Source organism: Typopeltis vanoorti, chromosome 11 (assembly GCF_054136105.1).
Source record: "Typopeltis vanoorti isolate ZY-2024b chromosome 11, IOZ_Tvanoo_1.0, whole genome shotgun sequence".
NCBI lineage: Eukaryota > Metazoa > Arthropoda > Arachnida > Uropygi > Thelyphonidae > Typopeltis > Typopeltis vanoorti.
In genome coordinates this window covers 128,559,478-128,577,792 of record NC_143559.1, presented here as the reverse complement: position 1 = coordinate 128,577,792, position 18,315 = coordinate 128,559,478, and the positions used below count along the sequence as shown (strand labels likewise).

The window sequence follows — 18,315 nt, the reverse complement described above, 5'->3', positions numbered from 1 at the left end:
AGTTTCACTGATAAAATAGATGAAATCACCCATATTACCGAAAGCGAAAAAATAATTGTGTTTGTCCTCCTCACACGCAAAAGCATGGCCTACGAACTTCATATAATTTCAATGCTCAGTTAATTTCTTTAAGTGTAAATGAATTCATCTCTCGTTCACAAATGTTTTTGCGTGAGAAGGAAAAACTCTTGCTCAAATGGTGTGAGATCTCGCTTTAAAAAAAAAATTCAATAACGCGTGACGAAACCACCTAGCCATGAAGGCACCACTTGTGCATCCCATGGCAGAAGAAGTCTGTCTGCATTAAATAAATAAATCACCATCTCCTTCAAAATTATGAATTTTTCCAATGAAAATTTTCGAGGACTTCTCCAAGAACCAGAATGGAGTTTAGTAAATAGGTTTCTACTATAACTATGTAATTATAATAGGAGCCTATCATACTGTATTCTTCCCCGTATGTATGTATGTATGATGTACGGGGAGAGAACAGTCGTTGAAACTATGTTGTTAATTAACTGTTTAGATCACGCTAAAAGGCCTAATTAAAGGCCTAAGTTGTGAGACAAGGGAGCCTGTAAACTGAGTGTGTGTTCTCTAACCAATTTGAATGTAATGCAGGATCAAAAAGATCATGTTGCCTCCATAAGAGACGACACTCTCCTTGGACATTACAAATATTCTTATTGTATCAAGGTGGAATTCGTACCCCAGTTTTTTTTTTTCCTAATCAATCGATAGCAATTATTGAATATGGAGATACTCCCTTGCCGAACTCACTTTCCGACAGTAACTGTGCAGGAATCCCTAACACCCCTCATTCTGTTAAGGTTTATTTACCAAGTTAGTGCAAACAATTTTACATTTATAGTTTTGTAGCATTAAATTAAGAAGCAATGTTTTCTGTGCTGTCTTTCAAAGATAATATTTATATGAGGATGGGGGTGGGAAATAATGGCAGAATGTTTTTTTTTTTTGGGGGGGGGGGGTTATAGAATTCTAGGTTTCAATCCTTCAGTCTAATCAGAGCTCATCTGAACAACTTTGCTGAACTGACAATTCTGAATAAAAGCAAGAAACTGGTCTCTCATAGTGCATAAAATGTAATTGTTGAAAGCGCCTGCACCACAGACCAACGAAGAGGTCCCAATCACATCTAGGGATCAAGAAAGTAGGGCAATCGCTTTGTTTTCTGGTTCCATCGTTTCATAAATGACAAGTTTTGTCATTCATACTCTATCATACAAACACAACAGATTCAAGAAACGTCTGCTTGTACACTGTTGATGAAATCGATTAATCATCATCATCATCATTGGTACTTACAGGCCTTGACGGTCCAAGATCTGCTCAGTGACCTTGGCTTTCCTAACCTTAATTTATTACGATGAGATGGTTAGTCTTATGCTTAATAAATGTATTTCGTCTATAAATTGCTTGTATTCTTGTGGTAGGTGATTGAGGATGAAAATCTCAATTTTCGGTAGAAATTACTTCTGTATCCTAGATGAGATTCAACCTAGGTCTTTCCAATGAAAGGGCATTGTCGATAACGAGTGATGTATAGAAGCATCTTATACTATGCGTTGATTTCTGCACTCCGCAGCGCAGTGTGCGAAGAAGAATATTCTAACAATATCGGAAACGATTAACAGATCAACATCAACACATCAAGTGTTGATGTTGATCTGGTTAAGTGAACATGCTCTAAACCACTCTATACTCTCATCTAAACCGCCTTGATAGTGTAGCTAAAAGTAAAGATGCAATTTAGTCGGAAAGACCTGGATTTCAATCCTGTTTTACAAGAGCTTTTGAACAAAATGAGAATGAGTCTCCTATGCAAGTGGCAGGATCAGGAACAGCATGCAAAGCCAGAAAACACAAATTATAGACATAATCTGTAAAGCACACGCTTTACAGCCTTAATTGCTTTGGAATAATCTGTACAACCAATCAAACAACCTTCCCTAAACTCTTTTCTTATCACAGAGATCACTGTTGCTGCCATACGCAAGTCTCAGCTTATTGATAAATTACCGATCTTGAGATCGGTATTCTATAGAAATGTTGCTAGTATTTTTCTCTCTCATCTATGGACAGATGCGTTGGTTATCCAAGCTGTTGATGATTGGATTCACCATTATTTTCCTTTAGTTAAATAGTTGCTTGGATGATTTTTTAATCATTCCACGAAAGGGATATTTAGTGATTATTTTTATTTTGTTCAAGGACAGATAAACATGAAAATTTGTTTTATTCGCAGACTGAATATGCATCACATATAAGAGGTTCCATATAAATGCTTGTACTTGAACAGACTCTTGGTGGGACAGAGAGATAGAGAGAGAGAGAGAGAGAGACAGATCATCTCCATTTTCCCCACCCATCACTAACCCCTAAAGTCTTTGGCAGAGATCCAGATCATTCTATGGACATAGCCGACATGTCTGTGAAGAAGCTACAGACATTCGTATTTAGGTCGAATAGTAGCAGAGTCAGCGCCCTCTGCAGACATTAATGTGTCAAAAAAAAAAGACGAAACGAAGAACGGTTAAGTCGTATTACAGTACAGGAAGCTTAATGTTCACGCTTCACTGATTGATGCCCCATGCGTCTCCGGGGTAAGACAGAAGCGAGACACGAAAGAGTGATGGAATAAGATTTTAGAATAAGAGAGAGAGAGAGAGAGAGAGAGAGAGAGAGAGAGAGAGAGAGAGAGAGAGAGAGAGAGAGAGAAATAAGAGAAAAAGTCGATTTGGTCAAAAAAGAAAAGGAAGGGCTGAGAAGTTTTTATGATATTTGCTTGCTCAGGCATTTATTTTATGTACATTTTATGTATATTCTGTGTTCACTGACATCATTGAAACTGCTGCCTTCTCTTTCAGATTCCATTTCTTGCTTCAATGACACGCGGGAAATTTTAGCATGAATTAACACACGCATCGTATTGACAAAGCAACGCAATCAGAATTTTAAATGACTGCTGCCATGGAAAAACGCACAAGTTTAGAAAATGTCACTATTTTACTTCCTGTGCTTGAACTCCACTTCACTAACATCCCTGACGGAAGTTTTCAAAAAAAAAAAAAAACATTTGGTCATTCATTTTCCCTTTGTTTATTAGAAGGGGTGTTAAACAATACAGTGGCTCTGTATCAGTATCGAAGAAGAAAGAAAGAAAGAAAGTGAGACCATTATTTCTACGAGAAATCTAGCCTCGCTCTCTCTGATAAATGCTTCTTTTGAACTTTGCTAAATTAATATATCATTCTTACTTCCATATTATGCTTATTTCCATATCTTTTTCCAATGGTAGGCAAATAACTTAGATTATTTAATTTCCTGCGCCTCATTCTTGGTAAAGCAAGATCTACTCAACCAGTGCTTACTCTTTTCATCCGTGTTTTCACCGAGAAGAAATTCACCTTCGTTGATAAATAGCAATGACATCTTTCTTGGAGTAAACCTCTCACATCTATAACTGCCTCAGCATCAAGAAAGTTGGGGCATCTGTCTCACTTCAGACACCATTTTCAGAATCAGAATCTGCAGGCGTTTCACTTCATTGAATACTTCAAGGAGAAACAGACTACCTTCAGTTCTTTAGATTCTGAAAAAGACGCCAAAAAGAGGCTCTCCTTTTTTCAGAACATAGGAATACTCAAGAAATAAATTCTTATCGTCCTTCAAGAGTCGTAATCTCATCATTCTCATATGTTGCGACAGAAAGCATTTCAGAAAACGATGTCATATGATAAGCATGACTTCTGCATAGTTTCGAGTACCAAGAAGTCTGTGTAGATTTCGGCTTCCTACGAGACTACTCGTTCTGAAGGTGAGGTCGGTGGCAATAGACACGTCAGCGGCATTTCCACTTTCTGGTCACTCCGCTGACGTGTCCATCGATTCCATCATTACTTCCTTGTTTAGTGCATCACACTGCAGGTTGAACAAACAGAAAAGAATTTCACTGATAAAAAAAAGGGAATCGCGTTTCCATATTTAGAGCCTGCTTCTCTCTCCCTGTTTCTAAGTAAAAAAATCGAGACTTTTTAAAGAAATCAATTAAAAAAATTGGACTGCAGTCTTAGATAGGATAACACTGATATGCATTAGCTATGTAGGAAATTCCTGAACCTTTTGTTACCCTAAAACAAAACAAAATATTCAACTACTGTAATGGTTGCATACTTTTTTTTTGTTTTAGGGTTCACTTCGACTACTAACTGCTTGATACTGCACTATAAAAGCTAATCATTTGCCTAAAAATCAGTTCCTTTTTCTTCTGAAAACAAAGCTTAAGAAGAAGGAAACCCTGTCTTCAAATATTATACCACGAAATATGCTGAAGAGTTCAGTTTGGTAACGATTGTTAATTATATCACAATATATTTGACGTGTATTAGTTTCGATGGGCCATGCGTACAGCAATCGAATGTGCAACCCATTAAATTCAGCACTAAATACGTATAAAAGAATATTTGAAGAGGAACACATACACTTGACAGTTTGCGAAGAATTCAGCAACGACATGTTACGAAACAATAAATCTAAGGCTTGCCGTCATTTCGTCTCGTGCTGCGATGCGTCATTTGCCAACAGCTCCTCCCAATTGTTTAGACGTTCCCTGTAATGGCCCACCAGTCGATCGGGGCAGTTGCACTAATGACGTAGCTGGCAGTTACTCTCTGCAAAGAGGTTTCAGTCTGCTTAGCCAACGTTTTATCCACTTACAGGAAGCTGAGCAGATGACAGGGTGGGTAATGGCTGCACCTTTTCATAGTTAATTCACACACTTTCTATCTTTTGGATCACTTCAAGTAGCTCATAATTAACAAAACAAAATCTTTGCCATAAACATTATAGTACGATAACGCCAGTAAACTATTATAAAAGAAAACAAATGTCTTTATAGGGAAGAACCAACCACTTTAATGACAGTAACGTTACTGTAAATATATCATCTTATTTTTTATGTAAATTCTGTCCAGAAATGTTGTGATTATAATTAGATCACGTAATAAGGTTAATCAGCAGTTTATACTCAAATGCTAAAAATAAACGTAACTGAAATTTTCACTTTTTCAGAAGTTACATGTAACGAGATAGTCGATATCGAATTACTATTAATAACTATATAATGAAGTATTAATATGAACTACCCTACTAGTTACGCACACACAGTGTTATAGTTAATAGCTATTATTATTATTATTAGATGAACTAATACCTCGCCAGGAGGTATTCGTCCATCTAATTTATCAGAGGAAAAACAGTAAACCTGAAACGAAACAACCTCACAGCCAGTCCCTATAATCATTAATAGTTCTTTATAACGATGGTTTCGTGAAATTCTGCCATAAGACAGAACAACATATTTTATTGAGTGCAATGATATATACGGTCTTTTGCCACGATGCATTTCATGTGACATTAAACTAAAAAATAAATAAAATAAAAAGACACCAGAACAGCAGCTGTACTCTTGACCCAGTGGCTAACGTACCCCTCTCCGACCAACAGACTGCGGGATCCAATCCCGACGTAGGCATGGATATTTATGATTGCCTTTAATGGTCATGAATTTCGATATTCATTTGATCATGTTTAGTGAGACCTGAAGTGGCTTGAAAAAATTCGATGTTTAGTGTCTGCATTTACGCATTCAAAAAAGCATAAAAATTATAAAATTGCTTAGCTAGCTCACGGAACTAACGTACTATAGATTTACAATTTTTGGTGGGTGGGAGCCCCATAAAAAATTAGACTAAGAATAGAAAGTCGTTAACCATTATTTAATAGTTAACATAGCTACTACAGTCGAAAACTCGACAATAAACAGAACATTTTTTGTTTTTCTGAAACTGCCAATTATTTAAATGATTATTATATTCTGCAGCACAAAATATCATGTAATTGCGAAATGTAAATCTATTTTATGAAATTCATACATTCCTTCTGTGTTTCCGTCTAAGTTACTCGTTTTAAAATTTTCTAAAATTTTAAGCTGTACGATGCTAAATTAAAATTTAATATGGATAAAATAATGTCAAATGTGAAGTAAATTCAGTATTCAACACATTTTATTTAACTTAATATTGAGGGAGAAAACTCTAGTTGCTGATTTCCCCGCAGAGCTAGTAAGCGTGTGGTGAAGCATGATTTGAAGGGGCAATCCCTGTCGGTAAGAAATGGGTTAGGCTTAGCACTACGGGTGACACTTGGTAGATGAATTTGGAGCTGCCCTAACCTTGTTGCTGACGGAGTCGTAGTTTTCATTTTGCTTCTATATTCATTGTGGATTTTTGTTTCTATTAATACTTCAAATTGTCATTGTGGAGGCAGATAAAATAATAATCGATGCTTATACAGAATATAAACACCGACTTGGTTTAGTCTGCATTAACATTACGCCAACGTTGCGAAATACTTGGGTTAAAAATTCGGTTACATTAGTGTAAAGAGAAGAGGATTAAAGGGAAAAAAAGCAGTAGTTACATCACTCTTGGAAATACGGCTATGCTATTCGGTGCGGTGGGAATGGCAAAGGGAGACCGGTCCGAACATCATCTTGTTGATGTACTAATGTTATTGGCAATAAACGAGGAAGCAAAAGAGTAGCCTTACCTTTCAACCCCAAGCACTGCACCAACGATATAAATATCCCTTGAAAATGACTTCAATGGCTACTCCACACGACACAGACTACAACAACACCAACTACTACGATACAGTATCACGATCTTAGCTGCGGTCGCCTACAGCACATCAGCCTTTTCCTCTTTCGAACTAATCAATGGCTGAGACTCACCATGGACTCTACCACTACCGCTGCAGGGAGGGAAGGCAGCTGGCACAGAGGAACTCCAGAGGAGTTATTTGCAGATAGCTTATTGGGGATGGAGAAGAACGGAGGGAGGGGAGAAAATAATCACTCTCATTTCGGATTATTCTCTTATATGAAAAGTGCGGGGAAGAAATCTACAACTTATTTGGAGCTTTGTGAACCGAAATAAAAGGAGCAGTACATTATCTTAGGAGGGTAAATAAGGGTTTACCATGCTAATCTTTCAGTGTTTGAGTTTACTCCTTCATATATTTTGTATACGCGCGCGCGTGTGTGTGTGTGTGTGTGTGTGTGTGTGTGTGTGTGTGTGTGTGTGTGTGTGTGTGTGTGTGTGTGTGTGCGCGCGCGCGCGCGCGCGCGCAACACATTGGGGGGAGGGGGATGAATAAATAATATATAACAAGAAAGTGAAAAAATGAAAAAAGACAAGAAAGAAAATAAACTGAGACAGGAAAGTAAAAATGATAAACATATGAAGAAGTACTAATAGCAATAATAAGAAAAGAAAGAAAGAACAGGAGGTGTAATGATAATGAGAAACAATAATGTTAAAGGATAAATAAAAAATATATATAAATTGTAAGGGAAAATGAGAAAGAGAAGAAAAATTAGACAGAATGTGCAAAATGGGAAATGAAAAGAAAGGTGAAAACAAGGAACGAAAAGATGAAGAAATTGGGAAAATAAAAATAAAGAAACGAAATATATCAAAAATAAAATGAAAACCAAGAAAGAGAAAAAATACAGAAAAACTGAAAGAAAACAAATAAACAAAATGAAAATTAACCGACCGGGAAAAGAAGCGGTGGGTGGAAAAAACATTAAAATTTAAGTAAGCAGAAAATGAAAAGGATGGAAGAGAGAAAAAAACACTCCAGATGAGAATTTCAATTAAATGCATTTGAGTCTCTGAACAGTCCTTTGATATTTAAAAAAAAATCTCAAGAATGAATTTTCGATGTTGGACTAGCAAATATTAATATAAAGGAGAAAAAGTGTTAAAAATAGAATAAGAAGCATTGACCAGCACAGCGCGCAATGTTTTATTTAATTAGGATACGATTTAACAGAAACAAAATAACAGTTCTTAGCCTAGCGTCTGATGGCCAGTAAAAAAGACCCGACTTCAAATCTCATACTGGAAGGCATTTCCTAGGCTTTCTTCAAGTAGGGGTTAGTGACGCTCTCTTATCGGAATGAAGAGGATTTCTGTTCTCAAACTAGGCAAACTAGCCGGTGCACACGCGCACACTCATTCGATAGACAATTATCTGGATGCGCGTAACCTGGCTAACTTTTCATAATTAGGTTTCAAAAGTCAATTCATTTGGACCAAACAGATCGCTAGGCCTAATAAGAAAACTGATATGAGAATACGTAATGTTTAATTATTTATAGTAAACAGAGTCAGATATTTGTTTTTGGTTCCCCTATCAGAATTTTAAGCCATAAATATTTTGAGTTTTATAGTAAAAAAAAAAAAACTTTAACGATATCGCTACCGAGGATTTTTCAAGTAATCACATAAAATTTGAACAGATATATAAAACTAAGGTTTGTTTATATGAACTAACTACAGATGGGCGATATTAGTGTTTTGTATACTCTTGCAAAATGAAATTTGGAATAAATAGAATCACGACATGTCCACTCTGCTGATATATAAACTTAAATTCGAGACCACGTCTATTTATGGAAACTTATGATAACGAACAGCAGCTTATTCGAAGAACTACCATACAGAAAAAAATGCAATCCTAAACCTATCTATTCACAAAAGTCGTTTCTCAATGACCTCATAAACGCCTGCAACTTTGGTTGCCAGCAGGGGCGACGAGTGCACCGCATCTATGCTTTCCACCTATTTTTGGTTAGCCTATTGGACGATATACGATTCACATCATGATTTAACCTGTTTCTATAATTATCTATCGTTTCTTAAAGTTAAAATGTAATTCTTGTAAAAGTGTCTTTTCATAATTCCGCGTTTAAATTTCCGTAGCTGTCTCTGTTATCAGATCGAAGTTTCTGGAACAGAAAACTACACAGACAATGGAATGCAAATAAATAATTTACTGATTATTCACAGCCGACGTTTTGCTAGCTTAAGCTAGTAACATTAGAGAAATTTAACACATCGAATGTGTAGACATTCAATGTGAAACTGTTTCTGTCTTCACTGAGTGTGTAGTGTTAAACTGCCTCTGATATTGCTAGCTTAAGCTAGCGAAACGTCGGCTGTGAATAATTAGTGAATTATTTATTTACATCTCATTGTCTCTTTTTGTACTCAAATCTTTCATTTCTGCTAATGATCTGGTCTTCCCCGATCTATTTTTTTCATTTCTTCGTTGATCTATTTTTTAGTTATCCATATATTATTTTCATATAAGAATGCTATTCCAGCATGAAGATTTGCCCAAATAGGAACGGTCATTATTATTCACAAAATAAGAGAATCTGCATACGATATGTAACACATTGTTGCAGCTCCTCGCAATGCAGATGGTGAACAGCTTGTGCGGTTGATCTCGAGCTAAATGAATGTAAATCTCATTTTCATTTAATTAAACTGCATAACACAGCAATCATTATAAAAAATTTATATGTGAATGTGAATATTATAAATAAGATGAGCGAGTGATAACAAAAATCATTGAAAGTTTGAAATATTACTATTGTGATATTTCAACCGATCAAAAACACGAGTTTAAATAAATAAAATTAAATACAGCATCGTCAAAGCTTAAACTGCGACAGCAAAAAACTTCAAGAAACAATTAATTCAAGTCTTGCGCATAAATCTTGCTGAAAAAAATACTGGGGAAAAAGTATTGAGACACTTCCACGTTTCAGCATCCATACTATTATAGAGGCAAGCAGATATACCCCTATAGTCGAGTGTACATCTGCATGCTATCGGTGGCACGTGGAGAAGAACTTACAAACTCGAAAGAGGTGTTATCGTAAGACGTCATATCAGTAGCGTTCTATTCATGGCACTCGTGGAACTACGTCACCTAAAGTCAACTGTAACGCAACATTACTACTCGATGAAAATGCAAACATACTACCTCAGTCAAGAAAGCTACGTCAAGGAACGAAAGGGGTGGATACAGAAATCGCGGCAGGACTATGTTGAAACGAGTTTAAAGAACTGCAGTTCAGCTTCTCCCCCCCACACACACACCCACACACACACGAAAGATAGTAAACATATATTAGCACCGTGAGTGAGTTAAGTTTTTATATTTTATTTCTTTTACATAATCCGGAAACTCTGCTCTAATCCAAAAATGGAAACTTTTTCAAGCCACTTCTGGCTTCAAATAAACGGGTTGGGGAAGGGGGGAGGGAGTTACACCGAGAGATGAAATTCATCTCCGTATTTAAAAGGCATTTACAAACATGCATGTCCAGAGAGGGATTCGAATTCGCAGCCTGTTGGTTGAAGGCGAGTACGTCATCCACTTGGCCAATCTGTCCGGCAAACACCAGGTGAATAGAACACTACGTAAACTGCTGTACAGTCTAAGTTTCTATGGAGAGGCATAGTACATGATCCAAACATCAAGCATGGAGGATCACAATGGTTAATGCTGGGGTAAAGAATATTGGGACTGGTCAACAGAGCGTTGGAAGTCCATGCTATCGAACAGTGATTCGCTACATCCTTTTGCCACTGGATGAGAAAGTGTAGGTGCCTAGGAAATGCCTTATTTCATAGGCACTGCCTTAAGAGAGCAAAAAATCTCATTCTATACCAAAGAAATCCTAATGTCAGAGAGTTGTATTTTATAAATACATCATTATAAATGCAAATAAAGTTTATGCAAATGATACGGGTGGCATTTTTACGAAAATACGTACATGATGGAATCGTCAGTAAGCATCATATTTACTTTAAACGAAAGCAGCGCGCAGGGCACAACTTATGGTTTCGAACGTCCTCGTAACAGTTCAAGTCCAGCAATGGTTGATTGAAGTGGTGCTTCAACTGCAAAATCTGGAACGTGGATGATTAGGGAATACTTCTGGAGCGATGAATATCGCTACAGTATGATTTCATCAGAATGGGAAAATATGGATCTGATATCAACCTGGCGAACGATCTGGAGCATGGGAGCACTGTCCCAATGGAAACATGGACAGAAAGGCTAATGTATAACACACACACGCACACGCACTAAATAATCCCGCTTCCTTTTTTGGCATTTAAGAATCTCTCTCTCTCTCTCTCTCTTCACCAAAGACAAAATACATCCTTGTTCTCTTCTTCCAGTCCACAAAATTTCTTGCTCCTATAATCCCCATTACTAAAGAGCAACTAGTTCGTGTGAATAAATGAAACGCGAAAAAGAGCACGGAATTTCTTGATTAGCTTAAACACTGATTACCGTATTAAACGGCAAAGAAGTCTCCTTATTCATTATGATTCCTATAAATCTAAAAGATTGTTCAAAGAGTTGGTGAATCCTTTTCTAAATCAGCTAAACCTGAACAAGTCATATGCAATCATTCTTGTTCAAACATTTAGTATGCTTCCCATATTCTAGCATACTTTATATGACTGGCCTGATTTAACTTGTATCTGAATGTTTTTAAGCTAAGACAATTCTGGTGTAATATTTAATTACAGCAGAAAAATAATTCAATTAATAATATTTACTTAAAGCAGTATGGTTATGGTTTGTATGATAAAATATCGCAATAATACTAAGAGAGTATGCAAGTTTTAAATACATATACATAAATTGGGAATAACAAAATAGAATGGGAGAAACAAAAAAATAACGACACACACACACACACGCACAGAGAAAGAGAGAGAGAGAGAGAGAGAGATGGATAAATAATCTGTTAATATGATCTAACCACAGTTCACTTTAGAAACAAACAGGCAAATGTGATTCTCGTTGGATAACGAAGACCATCCACCAAATACTTACGGATTTTAATTTCATTAAGGCTCCAATTACAGGCATACTTGTGTATTTCAACTGTGCACTGTCCATCTCAGTAACTGTAGCATCCCGACCATTCTCCCGCCCTAATTCACTTGCATCACTCATTTATTCAAACTCTTGCTGTGCACTTAGTTACTGGGGCTGTCTTGCGCACATCCTACTACATCCACACACACAGACAAGTGTCGTCTAATCATTTTAACAGTCTAGCAGACGCACTGACTGTCTCGCTAGAATTGCGCCAACGTTTTTAAACATTGTCCCAAAGTGTCTCTGCAATTGTCATAAAAGAGACGACATGCTTGTCAGTCGAATGCTTCTCAAAATTGCTTATTTCAGTTAATGAAGTCAATGTAAGATGTTCCGGACGTATTTTAAGATACATATCTGAATGAGAAGCAAAATTCAGTTCATTTTCACTGAATTTTGCGTAAGTTTACTAATTAGCGAGTATTGCAAATGACCCAAAAGAATCACTGATAGGAAGACAAATGCATGAATTAATGCAAATAACATTTTGTGATGAACCGTGCTACAGTTAAAAGAGTGCCGCTATTATGTGTGTACAAACAGTCGAAACAACAGACGGAAAACTTAAATATTATAGTTATAGTAGCTGCACGCAGACTATCAGTACACGGGAAGAAATTATAATTCGTGAGTTATACACATTTTACTTCACAAATATTCAGCCCACGAGATGGCGCTCACGATATCATTCTATTTTAAGTTATTCAGACCCGATTCCCGTACGCTTTGAATAGAAAGAAATAAAAAAAAAAATTAAATAAAATGCTTTCAACACATTTATGTAAATACAGTTTGTAAGAATCACACGGATGTCCGCTTCTGCAAGAAATGCATGGTTGCTTGGTGCTGATGTCTTCTGTGAAATTTGCCGTTCATATTTCTGTGGTAAGGCAGCTTTCTATATAGACAACTTGAGCACACAGTGGAATAACGACAGCTTGTCACTTAAGTTGTGAATCTCGTGCGGAGTACTGTCTAGCAGATCCCAGTTGCCATAGCGACAGAGCCACGAAACATCAACTACCCTTCGCTTTGTTGGATTCGAACTTCAGGCCTACACTCTGCCAACAAGTAAAGAGAAGCTCCAAAAGTACATCGTGGACTTGCACTGCGCTGTTTTCTTTCGTATTTCACAACTGTAGTGTGAAATGTGGAATTTCAGTTTCGCCAAAAGAATGATTTCGCTGCACAGAAAACGAGTGCAACACGAAGTCATTGTAGTAATCATCATTATTTTAACAGGCGTCAGACGACGTATCGTTTGTGGGAAGATAAGCCATTCATTTGTACTCGTTACGCCATGTCCTTAGTGACCCTACCGTAAAAGTCTTATCAGCTTGATAAATTTAATTTGTTAACTACATTCCCTTCCAATGTAAAAATACAAATTTGACTAACCAACCACTTTCTGATCTCCTGAAAGAACTGCTATTACTGGTGACCACAAGATGGCGCCACCGCTTAGCGCTGTTATTAACAACTATGTTGGATTAATCGGCAAAAATTGCCTTGATCCACTGAGTAGATGACTGAGTGGATATCGTCTCCGTTCTCCAAACAACAAGATGTAAGTTCGAATCCTGGGGGCCAGTTTATAAGCTTTTGTTAATGTCGTCGCCAGTAGCTCACCCAGGGTTTAATCTTAGGGGGGAGCCGAGTTGAGTAGACGATTTAAGAATACACACTACGCATCGCATACGACCTATGACTGAGCATCTGCAGTGATCGCTAATTAATAAGTAGTATAGAAATAGAAGACACGAGATAACATAAATAAAAAAATTAATTTTAATTAGGAAAAGATTTTTGAAATCTTTTTCCTCTGTGGGGGAAGGGGCCAGGGCCCCTGTCCCCCTTTCTAGGTGCGCTAATGGTCGTCGCTATTTTTTACCATGCGTTAATTACTTATATATTCGGCGTTTGTATCAGTGACATCATGAAAAATCTCACACATTCTATCACTGCTGACGCATGCGCATTTGTTATCATTTATTAATAAATGATACATTATTATCTTCAAACATGTTTTCAGTTCTAACACTTATAGAATTGCTTTGAATCACTTTCAAGGAAGAAAAAAAAAGTCAACCAATTTCTTCTGTGCCATTATAAATAAATTTTGAGAGAAAAATCATTCAAGATCGTCATATAAACTCTCTTATTTTATTTGTTTTATTTTATTTCTAGGTCTACACACTTTACATTGAGAGGTTCTCGAATCCTGACTGCTTCCAAAATATTGGCGGTCGGAAAGGACCACCGATGTTTTATGATGCGGCGATCATTGAGAAAACAACGGAAAAACATTTAGGTTACACTTTTAGAATCAATATAAAGAAAGTATACTTTGAGAAAATATTTAAAGAAATCTGTTATACTTCTTTCTCAATTTTTCTATGTTAACATCTACTATTAATGCTTCAAATTTTGCATATTCCATCACCGGGTTGCATATCTATCCATTTTAGGTTATCATATCGCCATTAGCTAGTTACCTTGAAAGATACTGATTTTGTCGTATTCCATTACGACAAAATTCAGTAATAATTGACAAAACGGGTTTGTAATGAATGACATAGGTGCCAAAAATCAGGTTAAAAAAAAAGCTATTTTTAAGAAATAAAACATGTCATACAATTGACATTACGCAAATTAAATAGAAAGGATGGATTGATCTGGCTTTGATTTTTTTTTTTTTTCTGGCTTAGAAGGAAACACAAACTAAATAACACGAGAAAATCCTAATTTGGGTTTGCTTGAAAGTTTTTTCAAGCTGTCAGCGTTCTTTATAACAATAAAAACAACTGTCATCACAAGCGAAATAAAATATTTTTTTTATTGTTGAAAAAACTATCGCATTAAAAATATCAGATGGCGGATTGTAAACTCCTACAAAGTCATGAGAAAAGAATTGAATCCTTGCTTATTCGTAAAATATAGCTAATAAAAAGAAATTAAAAATCAGCTGGAAACATTTAAGATGAAATAATCGACTGGAAATAAAGGTTTTAGTTCGTGTCCATATCAGGAAAATACTGTAGTGTGAAAAGTTTCATTCCGAATGGGGTCGCAAGACTATAACTAAACACACACACACTGCTTATTCTATAGCATTTTAGTATTGTGGATGGGTTTGATTTTTTTTAGCTTAGAAGGCATAGGCGTGTATGCAAATTAGAACATTGCCAAAGATGGTCCAGGTTCTCCCTCAGATCACAAATAAACATAGTTTGTATGAGTAACGGCGTCCGCGGGGTTAGCCTGGTGGCTATGCACTTCACAACCATATGCCTGGGGAAGGAGTGTCCTAGGTTCGATTACCGTCGCCGACGCGAGAAGCTTAAGGATCTTCCTCAGCATAGCTAAGTTAGCCGGTCTTGAGCGTAGACAGCAGGGGTTTTTCCGCCGGTTTATCTGAGGTTTTTCATCCCGCAAGCAGGCAAACCAGCCCTGTGAACACACAGGGATGCAGCCAGGAATACTTAGAGGCATAGGGGGTGACCATCCTATCCTCCTACTTCGGTTACGAAATCCAAGCATGCTTGGAAGTTTGTGGGCCTTAAAGGTCTGTTAAAGCCATTGGGATAGGATAGGATGAGTAACGGCGAAGCCTGCAAGGCAAACAAAAAGTTGCCCGTTGGGTGCTCAACAAACGGAGATAAATCGTAACAAACTAAAAAAGAAAAGAAATCCACAGGATTGCCGAAGTCTACTACGGTCCTAAATAATTTATTAAAAGACAAGATATCATTTCTGCGAAAGAGCACATAGCACGAAACAGAAACGGCACAACCGTGTCAGCAATTCTCCCCCAATTTCAACTCATGCCAAGATTCACTCACATCGATTCGATCCATGAACAACGAAATACAAAATGCCAGCTCTGTTGTCCTCTTGTTCGTAAATTACCCGTTTCGGACTGCAAAATGAAATCAGAAGCACCGACTCCAACGGCATCAGTAGTTACAGAACTGGACTGCTGAGGAAGGAAAAACAATACTGTAGCGAGATGAATCCAGATTTCGCTCTTGATCGTTAAAAGGAGGCCTAAAATTTGGAAATAATGACGTGAAATGATACGCAAGTTAGGTTTTAAATCTGCTGCACAAACTACATAAAGTACGATGACCCGTCATGGCATGGACTTGGCCAAATAACATCTCTGAAAGAAATACAAACTGTCACTTCTTTTTTTTTTAAGTTAATAAATATTTCGAATCGTGTACAGTGTGCGATGTTGCATATTTCCGCACCATTTTCAAGATGATGATAATGCATCCGTCGATTGAGACAGAATTGTCTCAATCGACGGATTGAGACAATTGAGGAATAGTCTGAGGAATAAAGGCTTGATGAAAAAGAATTTCGTAATAACCTAAATGTTACTTTAGAAGTAGTAACGAATTAAAAGTCATGAGGGTCAGGGAAATATCATCTCCTTCCTAAAGCAACAGTTCATCTTCCATCCAACTGGCGTTACATGCAAGTTAACAAAATGCACCACAGGTAAATAATTAATTTCTTAGTCTCTGAAGTCTCCGGAACCTAATTCCATTAGGCTCATCGCCTGCAACATGTTTACATGATCCTATTCGCGAAGCCTTGAAATCAAGAAATGAAATTTATTCAGGAAAAAATAAAATGCATGGCGCAGAATTCAAAACAAACGAATAAATTAGATGCGACGGTTCAAGTGAAGGTATAAAATTAAAAGACAATACTTAGAATGGTGGGGTGAAGTAGACAGACATCCAGAATGAGTACATGAAAACATATTTTCATCTAGTCCAAAGTAAAAATCATTAATCTGGCTACAAACAAACTTCTTAAGCCGTAAAATGATGAGCGATTCGCCATCTTCATGAGAAGATGGAGAATCACTCTGCATAAAAGATTCAACGCCAATAAAAAAAAAATAATAAAAATGATCGGAGCACTACACGTCAAATTTTCTAGCTCTAGCAAGTAGCTGAGGACAAAACTAATTGCATAAAACTTATCCAAAAAAAAAAAAAAGTCCAAGGACTATTTTTTTCCTAAATAGTAAATATTAGAGTTAATAATGCACTTAATATATTATTATAAGGAAGAAGAAAGAAATTCCTAACGATTTAAATTTAAAAATAAAAAAAAATCACAGTCGCCACAGTTATGTTTATACAAGAAATTAACTCCAATGTACGATAAAAAAATGACATCTTTTCATTTTCCTTCAGTATAGCTCGAATATTAATTCGCAATTCTGACATAGCTAAGCTTATTACGACAACAGTGGCCAAGGTTACCCCGCCAAAAAAAGTAAATTCTGCTTAGCAAAATCTACAAGAGCAGTTTACTTACCTCGGTGGCTCTCGCTAGATGTCGCTCCAACTGAAGTCGTTCTTTGGAAGACTGCCTGATTATTTTGTGGAGATCTGCGATATCCTGATAGATGGTTCCGTTCTGTGCGGGAAGAAGAGAAACAAATACACACATTAAGATAATAATGAGTTCAAGGACTTATTTAATATCCATAAACTATAATTAATTAGAAGTGGAAGAATCTCAATAACTACGAAAGCCTCACCAAAACATCGTTCACTTTTTCAGTCATCATTTCCTTTTTGACCCATTTTTGGCGCACTTTCTCCCTCTCTCGTTGGCGAGCAAAACTGATTTTTATTCTCTCCAAACACACCTCCTTAGGCGTCTGCAACAAAGAGAAAAATAATTAATGATAAAAATCTCATGGCTACATCTGGATTGAATACATAAGTGAAATCGCAATGGAAACCGACACTGATGTTTGCGCCATCTATTATCCCTACGAAGGACTAAAATGTTTCCACATCAAAAACAGTAAAGATAAGGCTACAGTGCCCAAACCTACCCGAGTCTTTTCTAAAGTCTTCACCCTTTCTTTGAGTTTCTCCACATCCCTGTCCAATTCAGAATTTCGCTTTCGAAGTTTTTGAATTTCCCGTTGCTGACGAGGCCTCTCCAATTCCATCTCCATCTTCGTCTTCCTCTGAAAACGAACCCACAAAAACTCATCAGTAAGATTTGCTTTGCGAAAGAAGAGAACAGAACAGTCAGAATAAAGAAAATGGAAGTCAAAACCAAGCTTATTGTTTGCAGTACAAATTATTATTATTTTAAATTTCTGATTTAGTTGAGAAATTTCTCTGACTACACAATCGAAGCACGAAGCTGTAAGACAGTGATTAATTTAAAATTCTTGAGGTATAAATGGTAATATGATATGAAATAAATTTAATTCTGCATTCTCTCTTTTGGGGCTGGGAAACTTTCTTTTGTTGCGAGATATTTAATCAGACATGTTTAAACACGTGTCTCGGTCTTTTCGAAACTATTGAAAATATGGTTTTCTTTCTGCCATTTTGTGGCTATTTTAAATAACCGTGGGAAGGGGTGAGTTTCACAGGAATAAAAGGGGAGAATCGTTAAACCCGTACCATATGTGACATA

At 36.7% G+C, this 18,315-nt stretch overlaps 1 protein-coding gene across 1 annotated transcript in view; it reads right to left on the bottom strand.

The window, feature by feature from the left end:
* LOC150102039 (RIMS-binding protein 2-like) overlaps nt 1-18,315 on the bottom strand; it is a 540,578-nt gene that overhangs the window by 455,317 nt on the left and 66,946 nt on the right. The window contains exons 4-6 of the mRNA XM_090399955.1: nt 17,717-17,854; nt 17,414-17,536; nt 17,188-17,289 (exon numbers count right to left, since the gene is read on the bottom strand). Coding sequence (XP_090256081.1) covers nt 17,188-17,289; nt 17,414-17,536; nt 17,717-17,854 — 363 coding nt within the window. The remainder of the gene's footprint in view (nt 1-17,187; nt 17,290-17,413; nt 17,537-17,716; nt 17,855-18,315) is intronic.